The following is a 23,589-nucleotide window of genomic DNA, read 5'->3' as shown; positions in this document are numbered from 1 at the left end:
CTGGGGACCATTTTTTTTGTACTCAGAAATTTGAATTCGATTTTACCTATCAAGACAGAAATATAGAAGCTGACCGTCTTTGGGGTTGTCACGCTGGGCTTGGCTTTACTACCAAGTAAGCCATTGACCAAAAACTTAGAAGAAGGGGAGCTTAGATTTACTGGAACTTAGAAGCCTACAAGGTAGGTGTATCTAGGATCAGAATTGGGGAGAATGAGCAGGGTCACCCAATCAGCTTGTGTTATTTCATTGGTGAAACCACTGTTTCTTGCACATGATTGGATGATTGACGTCAGCAAAGATTTACTTTTTCACTAATGCCTCGTACACACGACCAGTTTTCCCGACAGGAAAACTGCCATGAGAGCTTTTAGCCGGGAATCCCGTATGCTCCATCGCAGTTTTCCCGACAGGAAAACTAAAATAAAATAAGAGAACATGTTTTCCCGGCGGACTTTTTCCCGTCGGGGGAAAAAAAGGGGCGTGTGTATCCTTTTCCAAAGGGGCAAAAAACGTGCATGCTCGGAATCAAGTATGAGACGGGAGCGCTCGTTCTGGTAAAAACTAGCGTTCGTAATGGAGATAGCACATTCGTCAGCCTCTGACTGAAAAGCACGAGGCTGAAAAGCGCGAATCGTCTCTCACCAAACTTTTATTAACACGAGAATCAGCAAAAGCAGCTCAAAGGGTGGTGCCGTTTGAATGGAACTTCCTCTTTATAGTGCCGTCGTACGTGGTGTACCTCACTGCGCTTTGGACAGGCGGTATTTGGCCTGTGTATGCAAGGCAGGCTTGAGAGGAATCCCGTCAGGAAAAACGTATTTTTTTTCCTGCCGAGAAAACCGGTCGTGTGTACGCGGCATAAGTTAAATGAACATTCCCTTTACTAAGTGAATGTACTCTACTCAATTAATACATCAATCCCACTGTCTTTCCAAAGGCAGGACGGTTGGACACTTTGGAGAAAGCGGTGTCGCCCTCTTGTCTGACATGTTCTGGTTCAGAGACTCGGAAAGTATAGAAGCCAGAGTGTCGGCATACTATGCTGTCTACTGTCCTTGTTATGCTTTTAAATGTATACTTTGATGAAATCTTTTTGACAAGTTAAAGCGCTACTGTCCCTTTCCATGTTGAAGGTGCCACCAGATGTCCTCTCCTTCCAGGTTGGACAACGCTCAGCATCATTCAACCACTTCCTGTGAGCCCATGCTGTCAGCGGCACTCCATCTGACAGTGTGTAATCACAGAGCCAGAGCGAAATGCTGCATAGATCGGAGCACTCGCATGTGACAGCGCAACCAGCATTGAGGATCACTGTGCTAAAAAAGATGAACAGCGGACCAATCCTATGTGAGTGCATTATTTTCAGTTTTTTAGTCTAATAAAATGTTCAGGAAGTACAGAAAATATGTCCTTGTCACTTCCTGTAAACTAAAAATAGATGCAAAAATTTAGCTTTTAGATTCATACTGTATTTTTTATTTTTTTTATGGACCTAAACGTGTTGTAGCCGATGATTCCATGCACAAGGCAGCTTTTGGATCTGTTTTATAGAGCAGTAAAAAATCGCAAAAATCCCACATTCGCCAAAACGGCTGATTATTTTACACTGTAATTGTGGAAACCCTTGTACAGTAATACTTCGGATTGCGAGTAACGCGGTTAACAAGCGTTTTGCAATACGAGTTAATATATATTTTTAAAATCTGGACTCAGTTTGTGAGCAGGATTCAAGCCTCTGCGGTGTGCAGTACCTCATTTGGCCAGAGGTGCGGGGGCGCCAGTGACATTCGTAGCTGCTCAGGTGCACCATAGAAGTCACTGTGGAATGAATTATCTGAGTTTCCATTGACTTCTATGGGGATACTCGCTTTAATATACAAGTGCTTTGGATTAAAAGCATTCTTCTGAAACGAATTATGCTCGTAATCCAAGGTTCCACTCTACTAAAATTTGCATGCATGGCTGACATGTAAATAATAATGTCTAGAGCAGGGGTCTCCAAACTGCGGCCCGAGGGCCAGATGTGGCCCTTTGCAAGCCTTTATGTGGCCCTTGGGGCACTATTTCTCCAACAAGCAGTATTTTTCCCACTGATAACAACAAGAGGGCACTAGTTCTTCTACTAATATCAATGATGGGATACTATTCCTCCTACTGATAGGGGCCCTACTCATCCTACTGATAGGGGACCTACTCGTCCTACTGACCACCAACCCTGAGGCCACATTTATTCTCACTGAAGCTGGGTCCAGAACATTTTCTGCCCCCCGCTGGCCACAATCCGGCCCTCCTTGAAGTTTGAAGGACAATAAAGTGGCCCTTTGTTTGAAAAGTTTGGAGACCCCTGGTCTAGAGGGCGACACCGCCACTAGTTACTATTGATGCTTAAATGATGGCCTGAATGAATGAGCAATGGACAACTGAAGGCTGATCATTCTGCACATGCGTGTCGGCCAACGAATGACTGATTCAGGGCCAACATGCATCTTTGTTGCTAGAATGCAGGTAGCTCAAGTCTAACGTACTAGCAACTAGTAGTGCCCATTTGCACGGTACTGTTGTATGTATGTAAACATTGCAGAAACATTTACTGCATACAGCATATGGACAACATTTTCACGCAGGATCTTGTTACTAAGCCCTGAAAACAGGATGTAGGATTGATGGGCAGATTTTAGTTATTAGTTTGCATGAGCCCGAAGCCCTATCAACTACAATTTAATAAGGATGAACAAAGGCAGACATAGTCCAGTTTGTTATGACGACCATGTTCATAGATACAGTGGAGGCGTAAAGCCCCTTTCACATGCGAACTGTCAAGCAGTTGAGATGAGTGCTGGACAAACATATACAGTGGTACCTTGGATTACGAGCATAATTCGTTCCAGAAGAATGCTTGTAATCCAAAGCACTGATATATCAAAGCGAGTTTCCCCAAAGGAAGTCAATGGAAATGCAGATAATTTGTTCCACAGTGACTTCTATTGCATGCAGTACCGAATGTGGCCTGAGGTAGGGGGGGCGCCAGAGACACTCAGAAACCGCTCTGAGCCATTCGGAGAGGCTCGTAAACACTCGGGAATGCACTGTTTCCGAGTGCATCCGTGCGGCTCCGAGTGTCACCGGTGCCCCCCGCACCTCTGGCCAAATGCGCTACTGCACACCGCAGAGGCTTGAATCCTGCTAGTTTTCTGAGACAACGCTCGCAAACCGAGTCAGGATTTTTTTTTAAATAATAGCTCGTATTTCAAAACGCTTGTTAACCGCGTTACTCGCAATCCGAGGTATTACTGTACACATTTTAGCAGCTGCCTGCTACTATGCTCCAAGAGGTGAGTGGGGCAAGGCATCAACCGGGCCCAATGGATGCAGTCGGAGCAAAGTGAAGAAGGATTTCATAGTGAAATCCAAACAGGAGGTGACACATTCCCTCCCGATAGCCTAACTGTGTTTCGGCTGATGCTGACAATGCAGTTCACTGCGGATTGAGAGTAAAGGGCTAAGGCGAAATGAAAGAGGCCTAAGTGCAGACACAGTGGGACATGAAGTGTGTTATTTCCTGGATTACCAGGTTAAAGGGGTTGTAAACCTCTGTGTTTTTTCACCTTAATGCATCCTATGCACTCTCTGGTCCCCCCAAGCCCCCGTTTTACTTACCTGAGCCCTGAATCTCCGTGTGCGCGATCCCTGGATGCTTTCCCGCAGCTCTTGTGGGCTCTTCATTGGATGATTGATAGCAGCGTAGCCATTGGCTCCCGCTGCTGTCAATTAAAGCTGAGCTCCACCCTAAAGTGGAACTCCCGCTGATCGGAACCCTCCCCCCTCCGGTGTCACATTTGACACCTTTCAGGGGGGTGCAGATACCTGTCTAAAGACAGGTATTTGCACCCACTTCCGGCCACACAGTCTTGGGCAGACTGCGGGCATGACGTCACCCCCCCCCCCCCCCCGTTGTGATCTGGGAACACTCGGCTCTCAGTACACAGCGGGAGCCAATCGGCAGGCGTAGCGTGACTCGCGCATGCGCCGTAGGGAACCGGGCAGTAAAGCCGGAGCGCTTCACTTCCTGGTTCCCTCACAGTGGATGGCGGGGGCAGCAGAGTGATGAGCGATCGCTCGTCCTCTGCTGCAGACGGCGCTGGACTCCAGGACAGGTAAGTGTCCTCATATTAAAAGTCAGCAGCTGCAGTATTTGTAGCTGCTGGCTTTTAATATTTTTTTTTTTAGCGGAGCTCCACTTTAAATCGATGACATAGCGTGTCGGGGGCGGAGCAAAGTGATACACTCGGCGGCTATGGCTGCCGACTGTATCACACGGGAGCATGCCTGCAATCTACCCCCCTTGGGAGAGAGCTTGCCAGAGGGGGGTTAGCTCTTGCGGGGAGGAGCCGAGACAGCCGCCGAGGGACCCCAGAAGACGAGGATCGGGGCCACTCTGTGCAAAAAGAACTGCACAGTAGAGGGAAGTATGGTATGTTTGTTATTTAAAAAGAAAAAATAATTAAACCTTTACAACCCCTTTAAATTAAAAGAGAAAAAAAAAGATAAAATATAAATAATATAAAGCTTTAGATAGACTAACAAAAAAGACCTGCAGGAGGTTGGTAAGGATCCACTGGGTGGTGATACATAGCTGGACCAAACTAAATAGTCCATGGATAATAAGTAGGGATCACTTTTTAAACATGCAGAGAGTGTAGCTGGTCCAAGATGTATACAAAGTAGCTGAGCATCATTCATGCACATAGCTAGCTCTGTCTTCTTCTTTGTGTGGTTTATAACTTCCTGAGTGTGACCCGTGTTCTCTGCACACTCCTGTAAATGTATATATTTAAACACACAAAATGTCACCACTGGAGGGTTACCGCCTATCAGATGTACTGTGTATGAGCTGAATGGAGGATGGGACTTACCTCTGCTGCTGTAACTGACCTCACTTTCATTAAAGTCATCTGTATTAATATAGTGTATGTAAATCCTAAAAATTACCTCTTATTTTTGCTGCCTTTTGATCTTCAAGGGAATTCAGTAGAAAAAAAAGTTCATCCAATCCCCCCATAGAAGAGCGGAGATCTGACAGGGCGGTCCCTGCACAGTGTGCGGGGACCGCCCTGTCATCTGCCGGCTCAGCGGGGTTCAACGGAGCGATCCCCGCTGAGCAAGCAGATAACACATGTACGGATCCTCACAGGATCTGTACATATGAAAGGGGCCTTACACTTGTTGTCAAAAATGCTGTCTGCTTCACAAAAAAACAAAAAAACAAAACGGAAAAAAAGGCGCTGACTCAAAAAAATGTGTTGAATACTATAGGCAGCAGCTTGAGTGGGATAAGCACAAAAAAGCAAATAGAAAAAATGAAACTGCGCCAATTGTGACGGAACTTGATGGGGAAGCTAAAGCCTCGTACACAGTGTTCAATTGTTGGAAAGGGATTGTCTGTTGACAGACTTGTCCTAAATTCTTACCGTTAATACGCTTCTTTAGACAATTGTTTTTCGATTTTCAGCCAACGAATGTTGGATAGCAGGCTAGTAAATTTTCGGCGAACAACGCCTCCATGTCTGATTTTTTTATGGTCAGTACACAAATCCGTCACACAAAAGCCGAATGTACAAACACGCATGCTCGGAATCAATGCTCAGCAAACACAAAATTGGCAGAAGGGGCCCAATGGGTGACACTCAACAGCTGGAATTCCTCGTAGTACGTCACTACGTTCGTGTTTGTGGCACAAAAATTGTGTAACGTTAGTAGGCAAGACAAGATCCTGGCACAAGATCCTTTTGACAAAAATCAGACACTCGGTTGGCCAACAATCGTACCGAGTATGAGGCTTAAGACACGAATCCCCCATCAGATTCTTTCTCTTCTTTTGATTAATAACAGGCAGTGGATGGATTCTATAGCAGGCTGTCTATTGGCTAAGGAATCAACCTACTATCTGCTGTCAGTTACAAGGGCAGCTACAAAACATCTTGGCTGCTGTACTGTCTGTATGACAACTTCAGCAGCAGGAGGTAGCTCAGCTGTGCTGAGGACGGAGTTATTTTTTTGTAATCTTTATTTTAGGTTTTACAGATATAAAAAATAAGTAAAGAAACAAGTCAGTATCCACAAGTGAGTGTGACATAGGATACTTACTTAAATTCAGCACTCTCGGCATCCACAAGTTTCACTGTGCCCCAGCAAAAAAGGCATGTTCAAGTAAAAAAATTTTTTTTTTTACATGAGAACAATAGTTAAGCAGCAGGCTAAACTAACAAGGAAAACAAAGTAAAAAAAGAAGATAGAAAATAAAAAACATTAAAGCGGATGTCCGCTGAAAAAAAAATATTAAAAGTCAGCAGCTACAAATACTGCAGTATACTGAGTCCAGGGCCGTCCGCAGCAGAGGACGAGCGATCGCTCGTCACTCTGCTGCCCCCCCGCCCCGCCATCTTCGATGAGGGAACCAGCAAGTGAAGCGCTCCGGCTTCACTGCCCGGTTCCCTATGGCGCATGCGGGAGTCGCGCTACGCCTGGCGATTGGCTCCCGCTGTGTACTGGGAGCCGAATGTTCCCAGAACATCAGGGGGGGGGGTGGGTTTGTAGGTGACGTCATGCCCGCAGTCTGCCCGAGACTGTGTGGCTGGAAGTGGGTGCAAATACCCAGACAGGTATCTGCACCCCCCTCCCCCTGAAAGGTGTCAAATGTGACACCGGAGTGGGGGAGGGTTCCGATCAGTGGGAGTTCCACTTTAGGGTGGAGAACCACTTTAATATGGATACTAGCATTGCAATTGTTGAATGAATGAGTGATTTGTATAGCGCTACACATGCGAACTGAATCGCCCCTAGGCGCTTTTTGCAGCCAGTGTTATCCTGGCAGGTGCTCCTAATATAAATAAGCAGCCTGGGAAGGTTTCACCCCGCCATACGGTGCCAATGTGGTCAGGATGACAACCCATGTGATTAAATTACATGTCGCCTCCACATATCAACAGGTCACCAGTGAGAAATAACTAGTTAACCTATAGCTCAGGTGGAACCGTGCACCGTGACTAAATAAAGAAAACAAAAATGATACAAAGTGAGGAACTCAAGGTGAGTCTAAGACGAGTCAACCACAGGCTGAAGGGAACTGAAATAGAAACCCACAAAATCAGAAAAAAATGGGAGGTAAGGAGGTCAAGATCATTGGTGTGCCTGGACAAGTTGTTTAATCACTTGCCGACCGCCGCACGCACTTTTACGTCGACAGAATGGCATGGCTGGAAAAATGGGCGTATATATACGTCCCCTTTGCCAGCCATGTGGGCTGGTGTGCTCGCGACCCTGTTGCGAGCTCCGTGACCGTGCCCACGGGACCCGCGGAGTCGATGTCCACCAGTGTCGTGCAATCAGGTCACAGAGCTGAAGAACGGGGAGATGCCCACTCTTACATTGAAATGGAAACTCCCTTTCATGAGAAATCTTTTATTACCTACCCAAATTTTTTTTGGGGATCTGAAAATGATCACTAATTCTGATAACTACTCTTACGGAAGTTTAGGAAAGAGGAAGAGGAAGTTGTAGACCACAAAGGACCATAGGTGATGCCTTTCCCTCATGATAATTTCATGCTGATTGTTGTCAGCTATAATTATCACTGTGTGAAGGAAAACATTTATAGCCAGATTCACGTAGATGGCCGCAACTTTAAGGCGCAGCGTAGCTTAAGGCATTTAAGCTACGCCGCCGTAAGTTAGCGAGGCAAGTACATGATTCACAATGTTACGGCGGCATAGCCTAAAAGCGGGCGGGCGTAATGGCGCCTAATTCAAATTTAGCTAAGGGGGCGTGTTTTATGTTAATGGGGCTTGACCTGACGTTTTTGACGTTTTTTTTTTTAACTGCGCATGCACCGTGCACCTACATTTCCCAGTGTGCATTGCGACTACGTCCGCCGCACGGGCCTATTGATTTCGACGTGGACGTAAACAACGTAAATCCCTATTCACCGACGACTTACGCAAACGACGTAAAATTTTCAAATTTCGACGCGGGAACTATTCCATCTATTTGATGGAAGAACTTAAGACCACAATCAATACAGATGACTAGTCCTTTGCCCTCTGCCGGACCTTAACCGGGCATAGCTTTCAGAGTTCAGTTCCTCTTACCCTAGATTGCCCCTTTTTTTCTTTTACTGAAATTTTATTAAAGTTTTATAATATAACAAGTGCAATACAAAAATGTTACCGCTTGCCGACCACCGCACAAACTTATACGTCGGCAGAATGGCACGGCTGCGCAAATCTGGGGCATTCAGCAAGAGGAATATGCTTCACACAGGGCGATTAAGGTGTGCCCAGCACACCCTTTGCACACGCCTATGGGTAGAGGGATTTGGTTCCAAAAGACGGAGAGTCCCTTAAAATGAGTTACAGTTAGGAGCTATGAGTTATTCCCTTTACAGTTTCTTTATATTAGCTTTTAAAAACAAGAAATCCAGTCTTGGGCCTCGTACACACGCATGGTTTTCTCGGCAAGAAAGCTGCTGGGAGAGCTTTCTGCCGAGAAAAGCATGCGTGTGTATGGTTTCTCGTCTGGAAAACTGCCGGGAATCTCGACGAGAAAAATAGAGATCCTGCTCTCTATTTTCCTTGTTGGGATTCTCGGCAGTGTTTTCCTGCCGAGAAACCTGAGCGTGTGTATACTAACCTGCCTCCATGGAAAACCACGCATGCTCGAAACGACTTTGATGCATGCATGGTAGCTTCCAAGGAAAGTGTAGGGTGTAGCAAGATGGCGGCGACGGCATCGAATGTGTCGAGCGCATGCTTGTCGTAGTCGATGACATCACTGCTTTCTTGCCATTCAAAAGAACGGCGGTTCATTTGAATGAGCGTCTGTACACAGGACTTGCCAGGAATCCCATCGAGAAAACCGACGGATTTTTTTTCGATGGTATTCTCGCCCATGTGTACAGGGCTTCACAAGGCGTTACAAAAGTATACAGCATTTTTGTCTAATAAATATTTTCTGCTGGATTCACGTAGGGCGGCGTATTTTTGAGCCGGCGTAGCGTATCATATTTACGCTACGCCGCCGTAAGTCAGAGAGGCAAGTGCTTTATTCACAAAGCGCTTGCCTCCTAAGTTACGGCGGCGTAGCGTAAATGGGCCGGCGTAAGCGCGCCTAATTCAAATTGTGAAGAGGTGGGCGTGTTTTATGTAAATAAACCATGACCCGACGTGATTGACGTTTTTAACGAACGGTGCATGCGCCGTCCGTGGACATATCCCAGTGTGCATTGCTCCAAAGTACGCCGCAAGGACTTATTGGTTTCGACGTGAACGTGAATTACGTCCAGCCCCATTCACGGACGACTTACGCAAACAACGTAAAATTTTCAAAATTCGACGCGGGAACGACGGCCATACTTAACATTGGCTAGGCCAGCTATTTGTTCGACTAACTTTACGCCTGAAAACGCCTTACGTAAACGGCATATCTTTACTGCGACGGGCAAGCGTACGTTCGTGAATAGGCGTATCTCGCTGATTTACGCATTCTAGGCGTAAATCAGCGTTCACGCCCCTAGCAGCCGGCGGAACTAGACAGCTAAGATACGACGGCGCAGGCAGTCGTATCTTAGCTACATTTAAGTGTATCTCAATTTGAGAATACACTTACATTTACGACGGCGCAGATTCAGAGTTACGACGGTGTATCTACTGATACGCCGGCTTAACTCTTTGTGAATCCAGCTATTTGTCTTATTTTCTCCAAGGGGCTGCTTGAACCTAAAAATGGACCAAAGAAGGACTGTCCCTAAAAAATTAGATACTTATGGGAGCTATGCAAAGTAATTGGGTAAATCCAGTTATGCAAAACACAGCTTCTGACCTTGAGAATTGGCGACCCATTTTTTTATTTTTTTACTTCTACAGATTCTCCTAGATAAAACCTCACTAATTTGTCATTCTTGTAAGTTCAGTTTGAAGACAGGAAGTCAAAGTGCATTACAGCAGGAAGAGGTGAGAGCCGTATATCAGAATATCGCAGACAGAGGAGAACTAGTAGACATCGAAGGAGAACTGGGTAGCAGCATGGCAATGTGGTGAGGAGCTACAGTGGAGATTGCAATGAATTCACTTCTTGAAGGATTCGGACGTGATCACAAAAGAAATATGGACAGAAGAAGCTTAAATGCACTGTGATCAGAGATAGTAGAATATAGAGAGAGGAGCCCAGGATACTGAAGCGAAGAAGAAACAACACATCTGGCCCACAAACCTGGTGTTAACGGCAACTGACCAACGCCTTTACTACTTTGTGTATGTTGGTGAGTATTATACCCTCCTGTCTGTCTCACTGATCTAAACTGTGTCTATTGCCCACAGCAACTTATGAGATTTCACCTGTCACTTAAAACTAGGAATCTGGATACTATTGGTAAGGCAACCTATACATATGGGACAACAGTCAGCCAACGCTGTATAGACATCAGGGGGGTTGTACGAAGATGTTATGGCTTTGAGCGGTCCTAGGTGCTACTATTTTAGATAAAGTGATTGGACAGCTTAGATAACCTGTATCTTGATCGCTCTTGTTCCCCTTGTGCTAAACCAATGGCAGCAACCTCTACCCTACTCCTCTTTTCAAGCGCATCAGCCAAGCTGATAAGTCTGTCAAGTGCTGCGCAGTGCCCTCCAGGGTCCCTCTACACTTTTGCATTCCATGACTTTAAGGCAGCCCCTTCACAGCACAGGGGCGTTAGAACATTTGTCAGGTGTTTATTGTTCTCTGTGTCTTTCTGTCCCTGGGGCAACCGCACTGTCTCATTGCTTTGCCTGGTGTCGCCAAAAAAGGAAGTAAGAGGAAATCTCCCCAATTAAGACACGGACAGCGATAAAAGTTTTACAAAGAGTGAAATATCTTACTCAGATAGATTTGCTGTAGTTGGGCTGTAGAGCTCCATGTAGATATCAATAAAAACACAAATGAATGCACTTAAATGTATTTGAAATGCTACTAGTGTAAATATATACCATATTTGCCGGCGTATAAGACGACCCTCTAATTTTCCAGGAAAAATTTTGGTTTTGGGATATACTCAACGTATAAGACGACCCCCTTCCTACTAGTCTTTCTGGAAGCTGAGGGGTAGCCAGAACAACCGCTGACAGGAACAACCTCTGACAGAAACAGGCTTTTTTCAGATCTCACTGTGCCATTACATTACACGCCTCCACTGTGCCATTACATGCCTCCACTGTGCCATTACATGCCTCCACTGTGTCACCACATGCCTCCACTGTGCCACCATATGCCTCCACTGTGCCACCACATGCCTCCACTGTGCCACCACATGCCTCCACTGTGCCACCACATTCCTCCACTGTGCGGCCAAGACGATCTCCTACCTTACTTTCTGTTCAGATTTTGGCTTCAGGCTGCGGGCATCCATGATTCAAAAGCCGCGCCTCCTCCTCAGGCTGTTCCGGGATAGGAGGGAACACTAATTTTCCCAGCAGGGCCTCTGTTCTGTGTTCCGCCTATCCCGGATGTCCTCTCGTCCGAGGATGAGAAGGCATCCGTGATCGGCGGAACACTGAACAGAGCCCTGCGTGGGGGGAAAATCAGTGTTCCGCCAATCGCGGAACAGTCTGAGGAGGAGGCACGGTTTTTAAATCATGAATGCCCACAGCCTGACGGAGACCGGTACCGGCGTATAAGACGACCCCCGACTCTGGATGCATTTTTTTGCATCCAAAAGGTCGTCTTATACGCCGGAAAATACAGTACACTCACCGGCCACTTTTTTAGGTACACCTTGCTAGTACTCTCGGTCTCTTTGACAGCTATAGCAGCTTTCCTGCACGCGCGCCTGCTACAAGGCGGGGGAGCTGATACATGTGGTCGGCGGCTGCGATGTCTGCCGGCCGCCCGCGATTGCTCCACAGAGTCAGAACAGGGATCTGTTACATAGTTACATAGTTAGGTTGAAAAAAGACACAAGTCCATCCAGTTCAACCAGAAAAAAATTAACAAACAAAATAAAAAACATAGTACCCATACACCCAACTCGATACCCACAGTTGATCCAGAGGAAGGCAAAAAAAAAAACAGCAGAGCATGATCCAATTTGCTACAGCAGGGGAGAAAATTCCTTCCTGATCCCCCAAGAGGCAATCGGACTTACCCTGGATCAATTTTACCTTGTTTGTCTGTCAATGTAAACAAATAGATCCCCGTTCTGACAGGGAAGTACAGAGTGATGGTCTGTTCCTAGTGATTAGGAACATCGATCCCAGTCAGTCCACTCCACATCGCAGTCCCGCTAAAATAGCTAAATAGCAATTCGATCACTTCTGCGGGTGGCGAAAGGGGGTCCCGCCGCCGCCTTTCCCAGGCTCTACCGTCCGCTTGGGGAGCGCGGGAGTGATGCTACTGGCGGCTACACAGAACAGAGAGAGAGGAACTGATGTTTTCCTCCCTCTTTGTGACCCCGGAAACCAAGAGCGACGAGTATGTTGTCACTTCCAGTTCTGCCTCTTTGTTTACCTGGCCGTTAGCGGTCAGGAAAGCACCCAATTAGACCGATCTGTGTCTTATCAGCTGCATTGGAGGCCAGAGGAGAGATTTGGGGTCTAATGGACCCCAGATCTCTTCATAAAGAGAAGCTGTCACAGCCCATGCTGTCACAAGAGATGTTGTTAATCCCTTGTGATAGCAATAAAGTTAATCCCAAAAAAAAAACAGTGAAAAAAAAAGGGACCCCTGTCCTTCCGTGCATAAGCACGGGGGGGGGGGGGGGCAGGGGTTAAGCACTGCAGTTTGCCACCATTCCATGGGCAGATGCAATTTTAAAGCGTGACATGTTAGGTATCTATTTACTCAGCGTACCATCATTTTTTTTACATTATACAACACAATTGGAGTTTATATTGTGTTTTTTTTTTTGTTTGTTTTTTTGAGTTCAGCTTTAAGATATTTCATGAGACTATGTGCAAGTTGTAAATCCATTATGAATAAATTCCCTGTACATGCATTAGATATGCACTGTCCCAGAAAAGGACAGAATGCTTGCTTTATGAAATCTGCGCTCTGTAAATAATAAATTATGTACAAAAATAGCATAAAGCTTTTTTATGGCATGAGTCACAGCTCTGATGTCCAGAATGAAGTCTGGGGTCCCTGATTTAATTTAGGTCACAGCGCTTTTATTTATCCAGAGCTAATATTAGAGTAGTTTAGCGTAGCTGATAAAAATAAATATAAATATATAGTTACAGCTTCTGCGGTCTGAGAAAGTGTTACTTTTCAAAAAAAGGTGCTCAGTTTCCTAAATCAGCTTTCCAAAAGCAGTATTAAATCCCAAAACCTAAAATGTAATATATTGCAACTTACCAATCATTAGGTGGCTGCATTTGTTTTCTCCCCCCCCCCCCCCACCCCTGTTTTCATTTGGTGATCTGGCCAGTAATGCACCTCCTGTATTAGAGTGCTGAGTGCACACACTTTGGATGAAGGCGCACAGGGGTGCAGATTTAGAACATTGGGTTTTGCCAGAATTTTGTTTTAAGAGGGGAAATTTGTGTTCCAACATCTTGCCTGAAAGGGAAATTCTCTCACTTTGCAAAGTTTTCACTATTGCAGAGCTAAGCATAGTGCACATGACCCCAACCATGTGCAATACAAAGGTGTTCAACATTTAAATCACAAAGTGCCCAATGGACATAAGTCAGAGGGAGCCTAAAAAATGTGTGAGTCTCACCCAAAAGACAGCCGACCTTGACCCCGCTTTCCTCTCCAGACAATGAGGTATAACTCCAGCATTCCATATGGTCAGCTGAATAGAGTACCAGCCCCAGAACTCCAATGAACCAGGCAGGGGGCGTGCAAACCATGGTATGAATTTCAAATATTTGAGTGAACTGAGGACAGCCAGCAGTTCCACTACCTTTGTCAAACTTAGTTTGAAGGCTCAGGCCCGGATTCTCAGAGGACTTACGATGGCGTGCGCGCCATGTACGCCATCGTAAGTCCAAATCCGAGCCGTCGTATCCTATGCGCCTGATTCTTAGAATCAGTTAGCATAGATTTCTATTACATCCGACTGGCGTAATTCTCTTACGCCGTCGGAGCCTAACTGCATTTTTACACTGGCTGCTCTAGGGGCGTGTAAGCTGATTTACGCGTCGAAATATGTAAATTAGCTAGATACCCGAATGTACGCGCGGCCGACGCCAGAAAAGATACGCCGTTTACGTTAGGCTTTTACTGGCGTAATGTTGCCCCTGCTATATGAGGCATAACTGCGGCGTACCAATGTTAAGTATGCGCGTCGTTCCCCGCATCAAAATTTGAAAAGTTACCTCGTTTGCGTAAGTTGTCCGTGAATGGGGGCTGGACGTCATTTACGTTCACGTCGAAACCAATGACGCCCTTGCAGGGTACTTTGGAGCAATGCACACTGGGAAATTCCACGGACAGCGCATGCGCCGTTCGGAGAAAAAACTTCAATCACGTCGGGTCACAGTACATTACATAAAACACGCCCCCCCCCCCTGATCCAAATTTGAATTAGGGGCGGGCTTACGCCAGCCGATTTACGCTATGCCGCCGCAACTTACAGAGCAAGTGCTTTGAGAATACAGCACTTGCCCCGTCTAAGTTGCGGAGGCGTAACGTAAAGCGGATATGTTACGCCCGCACAAAATTACGCCGCTGGACGAGTAATCCTGGCCCTCAGTGTTTGTAAGTATACTTGTAGGAATTGTAGGGATGAATGGACCAGTGCTTGCATCTGGTTTCTTCCATGTGTAGTGCTGGCCTGGACATTAAAGTATATGATGACAAAATATCTAAGCAGAACCTTCTGCTCTGAAAGCCAGGCCATATTTCAAAAAAGTTTCATAGATCCAGAGATACAAGCATCTGAAGTCAGAGGAAGTAAACCCTCTTGTCAAAAAAAAATGTAAACGACAACCTGCAAGACAAAGGCATAATGAGCTAGTATGCATAGCAATTTTGTGCATATATGTGTAAAAAAAAGTATTATGATGTTTAGATAAGAGTATAAGGTGAAGAACATAAAGCTCTACAATCCCGCTTTCTTTTCCAAAAAAAATAAATAAAAAAAATTTGTGTTAATAATACTATGGATGTGGTGTATAATTTATAAATGAAAAATATATGTGTTCTTGTAAAGAACAGACTTTTATAAACCCTTCAGTTGTTTATAACTTTGGAACTGCTGATCACTTTGATGTACGTTATTTCTGATGTTGACCTCTGCTTATGTGTTTTGCATTATATCCTCAAATATAATTGCCCAGTTTGCAACAAGTTTACATGCTACATTATTTGACAGTCAAAGAAAGCAAATTACACCGACACCATAACACTGCAAAGTATTTAAAAAAAATAAGATCTTTTTATGTAAGAAAAAAAAAAGTATAATGTATCTTATTCTTCTATTCTGAACTAGATCCTGCTCTATCAAGATGATGTTAGGAGGGTTCCATCCACTCCTCACCTTATCCTGAGGAGATGACATGGATCGTGAACAACCTGGAAAGCCTGAGTCTCATTGGTGTTTTGAAACATGACATGGAAGGTATGTATGTAGGCACTTTGGCCCGGATTCACAGACACTAGGCCGCATATTTATGCCGCCATAACGTATCTCCTTTACGCTACGCCGACGCAGCGCAGAGAGGCAAGCACTGAATTCACAAAGCACTTCCCTCCCAAATCTGCGCTGGGTTTCCAAGGCGTAAGTCGGCGTAAGTGGAAGTGGGCGTGAGCCATGCTAATGAGGCGTGACCCCATGCAAATGAAGGGTCCGAGCGCCAGACAGATACGTATCGCCAACTGCGCATCGCGCCATCCCAAGGGCGCATCTCAGTGCGCATGCTCACGAATCACGTCGGAACAACTGCCTAAGATACGTTGGATCACTGCCTCGGCGTGAAACGTAACCTACGCCTAGTCATATTCACGTCCTACGTAAACGTCGTAAAATACGTCGGCTTGTGTTTCCCTGGTGCAGCCCTTTGCATGGATGCTGCTGAGTTACACCTCCTTTATGGGGCTTAACTTTACACCGGACGTATGACTTTAAGGCGCACTGCGTCGGACGGACGGACCGTGAATCGCGTATCTCCTTATTTGCATATGTGATAGAAAATCAATGGGAGCGCCAAATACGACCAGCCATAAGTATGCGCCCACTCCTACGCCGGCGTAGGCAAGTTACGTCGCTCCGATGAAGCCTATTTTCAGGCGTATCTTAGTTTTGTGGGCATGGCGCACAGATACGACGGCGCATATTTGCACTTACGCGGCATATCTCGAGATACGTCGGCGCAAGTGCTTTGTGAATCCGGGCCTATGTGCATAGACTGTGTAGTAAACAGATACCTTTTCTCTGGGTTGAGCTGGCAGTGTAAAATGTGTGTCTTTACATTGTTTTGCCATAGCTTTATCTCTCTTGCCTCTAGTAACTGTCTCCTCTCCTCTCTGCCAGGCCTATGGATCCTCCGGTACAGGAGGCAGCTGGCAATCCAGCGCCAGTTTGGAATCCCATACTGGAGTCATGGCTAAGCTGCAGGAGCTGGAGATGCTAAGCGTGGAGGAGATCCGACGTCTTCAAGAAAACTGACCGCCATTAAACAAACGGGCTGAAGCTCTGATGGACACACTCAGGAGGGAAGGGCCGGTTGGTACCCTTCAAGGACTGCAGACCTGCATAGAAACAGTCCGCTCTTCCATCTACCCTGCCGCATACGTCATCATGGTGGGTAACCAGCTTGTCTGGTTTATAAAAATGTAATGGGCAAGATTGCCAGATACAAGTCCAAAGGAGATCGAAGGTTTGCAGTCCAGGGACCTCAACTGTGGAACGCTCTACCAACCACCACTCGATTGGAGTTGGACCACTTGGCCTTCAGGAGAAGGATCATAACCCATCTCTTTTGAGGTCAAAGGGTTTCACTCAACGGAATGGATACAGCACCCAGAGGCGATTCAGTTCGCATGTGTTGCGCTATATAACGTTTTTCACTCACTCACTCACTCAGTTATTGGAGTTTTACTAGGAATGTGGTCACTAGGGAATTTTTGACTTGGGCTGTGGATTTTGAAACCGTCCCACTGAGTTCAATAGGGCATTCAACGAGAGCCAAGTGCTTGACCTTTGTCTGTAGTTTAGGAACCGACACTTCCTGTTAAGAATCCACATATCCTACAATCCTGGGTCTCTCAGTCTAGTGCTCTTCAGGTAACAGCTAGTAATTATATCTGAATTAAACAAAGCAGGCAAAACTTTTTTTCAGTTTTGGATAAAAAAGAGGAGGGATTAGAACACCTGTCAGGTTTTATTTACTGTCCCTGTTAGGGAGATTTATCCTCTCTATTTGTCCTTTTTACCATTATAAATCAAAGTGAAAGTAAAAGAATATAAACATTTTTGGGGTGTTTCTAGAACAGCAATATGGTTTGCAAATGTGTGCTAATTAAACGCCTGTTTTTTAATGCATACTGTAATGCCTTGTGCACACGATCAGATTTTCCATCGGGATAAACCTCTGATGGATTTTTTCAGACGGAATTCCGTTCAAGCGGTCTTACACTGTCGCACCAAATTCTGACCGTCAAGAACGCGGTGACGTTCAACATGTACGACGGGCTGAGAAAAATTAAGTTCAATGCTTTCTAGCATGCGTCGACTTCATTTCTGAGATGCGTGTTGTTTTCTCCGTCTGAGTTCCCTACAGATGAACGGAATTTACGCTAGAAGAGAACATGTTCTAAATTCGGATGGAGGGAAAAGGCAGATGGGGCACACACAGGGTCGGAATATGCGATGAAAAAATTCTGTCTGTCTTTTTCCATCGGAAATTCGGATTGTTAATTTGGTGGTAAACAGACTGGTTGGTGAGTTGAGGCTGGGAATTTTCTCTGGTTGTGTCTTGCATGTGTTGCCCTTTCCATGTGCTACTTGCTGTGAAGGCCATTTCAAGTGTTAATACTGGGGATATCTTCCATTTGGGACACTAGTTCTGGTGACAATGAGGGATTGCCTTACTTTAGAGGGATATTTTCTCACTTTTTGTCTTGGCTATGGGACAGGAACTAAAGGCAAAAAGAGGAAAACGGAGGGCGCACCGACCTAGTGTGATACTGATTGGTGTATTTTATTAAAATAGTAAAAACAAATCATAATACTCACAAAGGGAGTGTTAAAAACAGGCCTTGAGTAACAATGCAGCAAGAACCAACACCATCGGCATAACACGATATTGTTTCGATCCGTGGCTAGGGCTGACGCGTTTCAGGGGAGAACCCCTTTCCTCAGAGCTTAGTGGTCTGCAGTGCTTCCTCACCATGGGACTTGTCTCAATAAATACTAACTTAGGTAAGTGGAAAGAACACCCCTCCATAAAGAAGGAGGTGCCATAGCCGGGAACCCACCCACATGTCCACCTCCCTTCCCTTCCCCTCGCCTCCATGTCTATATCCAGCCATCAGTAATGTAAATACACCATCCAGAATGCACTAGACACAGCAATGTATACAGGAATGAAAATACAAATATATACCACAATATGACAACAATATATACCACAATATGACTGGCCTTTTCAATAGGAGCACTCAGCAAGTTACTGGCTCCAGGGTAAATGGTTACATCCAATCTGTAAGGTGCCAAAGTATAGTGGAGCGTCTCAGCGTCAGCACTTCCAATAAGGGGCTATATGCTGCCCACATGTGCCACACAAGCCCCACTTGCAGTGCTATGCCTACCTTTCCTATGGACGAGGTGGCCTGAAGGAGGGCTGCAAGACTTTGGAAGATACCTTTTAATTGAGTTGCAATTGAGTTTCACCTTTTCCTTCAAACACTTTTCCAAAAATACCGGATGGCGCAGGAGATTTGTCTTTGTTTTAAAGGAAGTAAAGGGAACTCTCCTTAATGGAAAAAAGATGGCAAAAATAAATCTATACCAGGGATAAAAAACCCTCACAATATCCAAATGAAAAAAAGTTGCCTATCCCTTTAGCGAATAGAGACAAGCTAGGTAAATGATTCACGTGGACATAGAGAGATCGATCAGCCATGATATTACAAACTGCAACCATGATATCTTGAGCCCATCATTACTAAGTAAAGCAATAAATGACACGAATACCTAGTTAAAACTACAAAAGCATTTGAAAGTGTAAAAATGTCTTTAAGCCGTACAGAAACTGTCCCAAGGAATTGTTAAATAGTTGAACATGAATAGACAAGGAATGTTTTTTAAGTTACTTTCCTTTAATTTGTCTGTTTGTGCTTGTGTCTTTTTTTGTGACAGATCCATTGGTGAAGAAACATTTGGACAGTGTGAAATATGACCAGCAACCCACTGCTAGCTCAGTTGGACTCTCTCTGTTGGTCGAAGGCCTTACAGATGCCCAGCTTCAAGAACATGACATTGTGCAGCTGGAATTAGGCCAGGGTGGAAGAGGTACCCCCCAAAAGATTGCCCTTGGAAAAAAACTGTTGACGCCACTGTCGAGGGTCAGCCTTCCGCCACGTATCACCTTACTGTAGGAGTTGCAGGAGCTGGTAAAAGTACCCTGGTGAGGCTGTTTGTGGAGAAGTGGGCACGGGGGTGAGCTATGCACTAACATTCCCTGTTTGTTGACCCTGAACCTCTGGGAGTTGAACGTCTTTGATCGTCTTTCTGTGGGAGAAGTTAATACGGATTGCCTGTCCTAGCTGTTCAGTGCCAACTCCCAATTCCCTTCTGATTTTGGATGGCTTGGATGAGCTTCGAGCCCCACTTGACTTCTCTGAATCAATAGCTAGCACTGACCCTCAGAAAGAACTTTCCCCCTGAATGTCTCATTACCAACATCCTACGGGGGAACCTTACTGCCCGATGTCTTTGTGTGGGTAACATCGAGACCAGGAGCTGCTGCTATGATTCCTGGAGGACTTGTGGATCGAATGACGGAGATATCTGGACTTGAATCAAGTGAAATTAAGCAGTACATGGATCAGCTTTTGCATGATACCAATGGCTTAGCGGACAGGATCTGTGGGCACCTAGAAGGCCATCGTTCCTTAAATGCTTTATGTTCTGTTCCCACCTTGTGCCATATCATAGGAGTATCTTTAGGATTTGCAGCTCATGCCTATGATTCTACATGTTCTTCTCTACCTATGACACTCTCCACCATCTTCTCCTGGTATCTGAAAGCTCAGTTTACCTACTTAGAGGGAATAGAGCAACCAAGCAGTGCCCGACGAACTGTTGGCAACTTAGGAAAGTTGGCATTTCAGGGATTGCTTAGAAGACGGACTGTATTTTACGAATCAGATTTGAAATCTTGCGGGATTGAGACTCCAATATTACCAGGAAGCCTTTGTAGTCGGCTGCTGCTGCCCCAGAATTCACCCTCCTGTTCCCGCTTTCGGCTTCTCCCACCTCCTTGTACAGGAGTTCCTGGCAGCTGTCCACTACTATTCTGCGGCCAAACGTGCCATATTTGACCTCTTTGCTGAGGGAGGAGTTTCTTGGCCCAAGTTGGGCTTTCTAAACCATTACAAAGGTGCAACACAGCGGTTTTACAAACGGAGGGAGCTCAGCTGTCCATCTTCCTTCGCTTCCTCTCTGGCTTCCTGTCTTTGCAGGTTGTTAGGGTTTTAGCTGGGTGCCTGCCAAACAAGGAAGAGCCCAGCAGCCACCGTGGGCAAGTAATGGACTACCTTCAGAGCTTGATGAGTGCCAGCAAGGCAATCTCCTGTGGAATGGTGAACTTAATGTGCTGCTTGCATGAGATGGGCCACACCGATGTGATCTGTATGGTGGAGGAGGCTCTGAAGACCGGAACACTCAGCAGAAAATTGAGCCCTTTGACTTGCTGTGCTCTTGCATTCTTACTTAGAACATCTCGCAGCTGTGCCGAAGAAACAAACCTTTCCCAGTGTCTAAATTACAATCTGGGTACAAAACTTCCTGCCACAGCTACAGTACTGCACTAACCTCAGGTATGTTCTCAAAGCGAAACTGGTCATGGGTTTGGTTGATTGTATTTATTTTTTTACTTTATTAAACTAATGTTTTATGTGTTTTGTTTTGCAATAGGTTTTACAAACAAATATCATTACAGTGCTTTTTTTTTTATTTTTATATTTTATTATTTACAGTGCCTTTTAACCACTTCCAGCCCAAGCCAATTCTGGCATTCATTTCCTACATCTAAAAATCATAATTTGTTTTGCTAAAAAAATTACTCAGAACCCCCAAACATTATGGGGCAGATCCAGAAAGAAATACATTGGCGCAGCGTATCAGAGATACACTACGCCGCCGTACCTTACCTGGCGCATTTTCGAATCCTCAGCGAGTTTGCGCCGTAAGTTACGGCGGCGTAGTGTAATTTCTGGCGCCGTATTTCAAATATGGGCGGGATTGGGGGCGGGTTTCATTTAAATGAAGCGCGTCCCTGCGCGCGAAAGAAATGCGCATGAGTCGTTCCTAAATTTCCCGCCGCGCATTGCGCTAAATGACGTCGCAAACTACGTAATTTTTTGAACTTAGACGGACTTACGTCCATCCCTATTTCACGGACGACTTACGCAAAAAAGAAAAAATTCAAATTCGAAGCGGGGAACGACGACCATACTTTAACATGGCAAGTCTATCTATACGCCGCAAAATACCATCTTTAACTATACGCCGGAAAAAAGCCGACTAGCGACGACGTAAGAGAATGCGACGGCCGTGCGTACGTTCGTGGATCGTCGGAAAAAGCTCCATTTGCATACCCGACGCGGAAACGACGCGAACTTCACCCAGTGGATACCGAAGTATTGCATCTGCGATCCGAAGGCGTACGAAAGCCGTACGCCTGTCGGAGCGAACCCAGATGCCGTCGTATCTTGGTTTGAGGATTTCAAACTAAAGATACGATGCGGGAAATTTGAAAGTACGCCGGCGTATCAGTAGATACGCCGGCATACTTGCTCTGTGGATCTGCCCCCAAATATATATTTAACAGAGACCCTAGGGAATATAACTGGTGGTCGTTGTAATTGCACAAAGGAAAGGGGGCGCTTTAACAAAATATAGGTATTTTTTTTATTTTTACACTTTTCCTTTTATTTTTTTAATCACTTTTATTCCTATTACAAGGAATCTAAAACATCCCCTGTACTAGGAGGAAGGGAATGACAAGTTCTCTTTATAGGGATACCTGGGATCTAAAAGTCCCCAAATCTCTTCTCTATGCTGGAATGCATGAAAAAAAAAAAAAAATAATCGATCTTAGGCTTTTTAGCTAAAAAAAAAAAAGCAGTGTTTACATCTGCCGGCGCTGGAAGTGACATCATGGCATCGCTTCCAACCTTCAAGGGTCTAAAGCCTCGTACGCACGATAGGATAGCCAGAGGACAACGGTCTGAAGGTCTCCAACATCCACCAGCTCTGTGATGTCATCATGGAGGAGTGGAAGAGGGCTCCAGTGGCAACCTGTGAAGTTCTAGTGAGCTCCATGCCCAAGAGGATTAAGGCAGCGCTGGAAAATAATGGTGGCCGCACAAAATATTGACACTTTGGGCCCAATTTGGACATTTTCACTTAGGAGTGTACTCACTTTTGTTGCCAGCGGTTTAGATGTTAATGGCTGTGTGTTGAGTTATTTTGAGGGGACAGCAAATTTACACCGTTATACAAGCTGTACACTCACTACACAACATTGTAGCAAAGTTCTTCAGTGTTGTCACATGAAAAGATATAATAAATATTTACAAAAATGTGAGGGGTGTACTCACTTTTGTGAGATACTGTAACTGTCTAGATAGGGTTTCCCTTTACCTTAGGAGAGACTTCCCTTCACGTCCTGTTGTGTTGTGTCTCCAACATGACACAAACATACAATAAATATGTATTAGGTAATCTTTTAAGTGATTTATCATATGATGATGTATTTTTACTAAAATGTATGCAGTCAGCTTGCCCACTACTTCTTCAGGAGGTATTCACCAGAAACCTTCTGCCCACTACTTCTTCAGGTGGTATTCACCAGAAACCTTTAGAAACCTGGCTTAACTTCGCAAATGATGTGATTTTCTGAACCAGGCACTCACAGTTATTTTATTTCTGTACCCACTATACTCAAAGATCTTTGGTAGTCTGAGAGGAAGGGGGCAATAGCTATTGATATTAGGTAATGCGTTGAGAGAAAGTTCGGGGACCTGAATCTGTGATATAAATGACCCAAATATCCAGTGTGCCACCAAATTGATTAATGGCCATTTGCTGTAGCTATGTGAAAACTGTCAATCTACTACAAGCAATCATTACTATGTTTCTGTAACCCAGAATGGAGAACAACAACTTTAAGATGATGTGATGGAGCTTCTGGCTACCATCCTGCGAGCCAAGGACTGCGCCATCCAGAAGATCAGGTAAGAGATTTGGACTTTCTTTACTTTCTTAATCCATGAACCTCTTTCTAAACAACAAGAACTCCCTACAGCTTCTCTCAGGCATCCCTTGACTTGGGTAAAAATTAAATCTACACGTTAAAGGGATATTAACCACCTAAGCCCTGGACC

General features: G+C 45.2%; 1 protein-coding gene across 1 annotated transcript in view; it reads left to right on the top strand.

The window, feature by feature from the left end:
- Positions 1–15,528: 15,528 nt before the first annotated feature.
- NLRC3 (NLR family CARD domain containing 3) overlaps positions 15,529–23,589 on the top strand; it is a 32,047-nt gene continuing 23,986 nt past the window's right edge. Inside the window, 14 exon segments of the mRNA XM_040358442.1 lie at positions 15,529–15,595; positions 16,461–16,756; positions 16,759–16,777; positions 19,337–19,564; positions 19,567–19,634; positions 19,636–19,713; positions 19,715–19,858; positions 19,860–19,910; positions 19,912–20,433; positions 20,435–20,591; positions 20,594–20,973; positions 20,975–21,018; positions 23,354–23,370; positions 23,373–23,439. Of these exon segments, the coding sequence (XP_040214376.1) occupies positions 15,529–15,595; positions 16,461–16,756; positions 16,759–16,777; positions 19,337–19,564; positions 19,567–19,634; positions 19,636–19,713; positions 19,715–19,858; positions 19,860–19,910; positions 19,912–20,433; positions 20,435–20,591; positions 20,594–20,973; positions 20,975–21,018; positions 23,354–23,370; positions 23,373–23,439 (2,138 nt within the window).

Source organism: Rana temporaria, chromosome 6 (assembly GCF_905171775.1).
Source record: "Rana temporaria chromosome 6, aRanTem1.1, whole genome shotgun sequence".
Classification (NCBI taxonomy): domain Eukaryota; kingdom Metazoa; phylum Chordata; class Amphibia; order Anura; family Ranidae; genus Rana; species Rana temporaria.
This window is presented reverse-complemented; position numbering and strand designations above follow the sequence as displayed.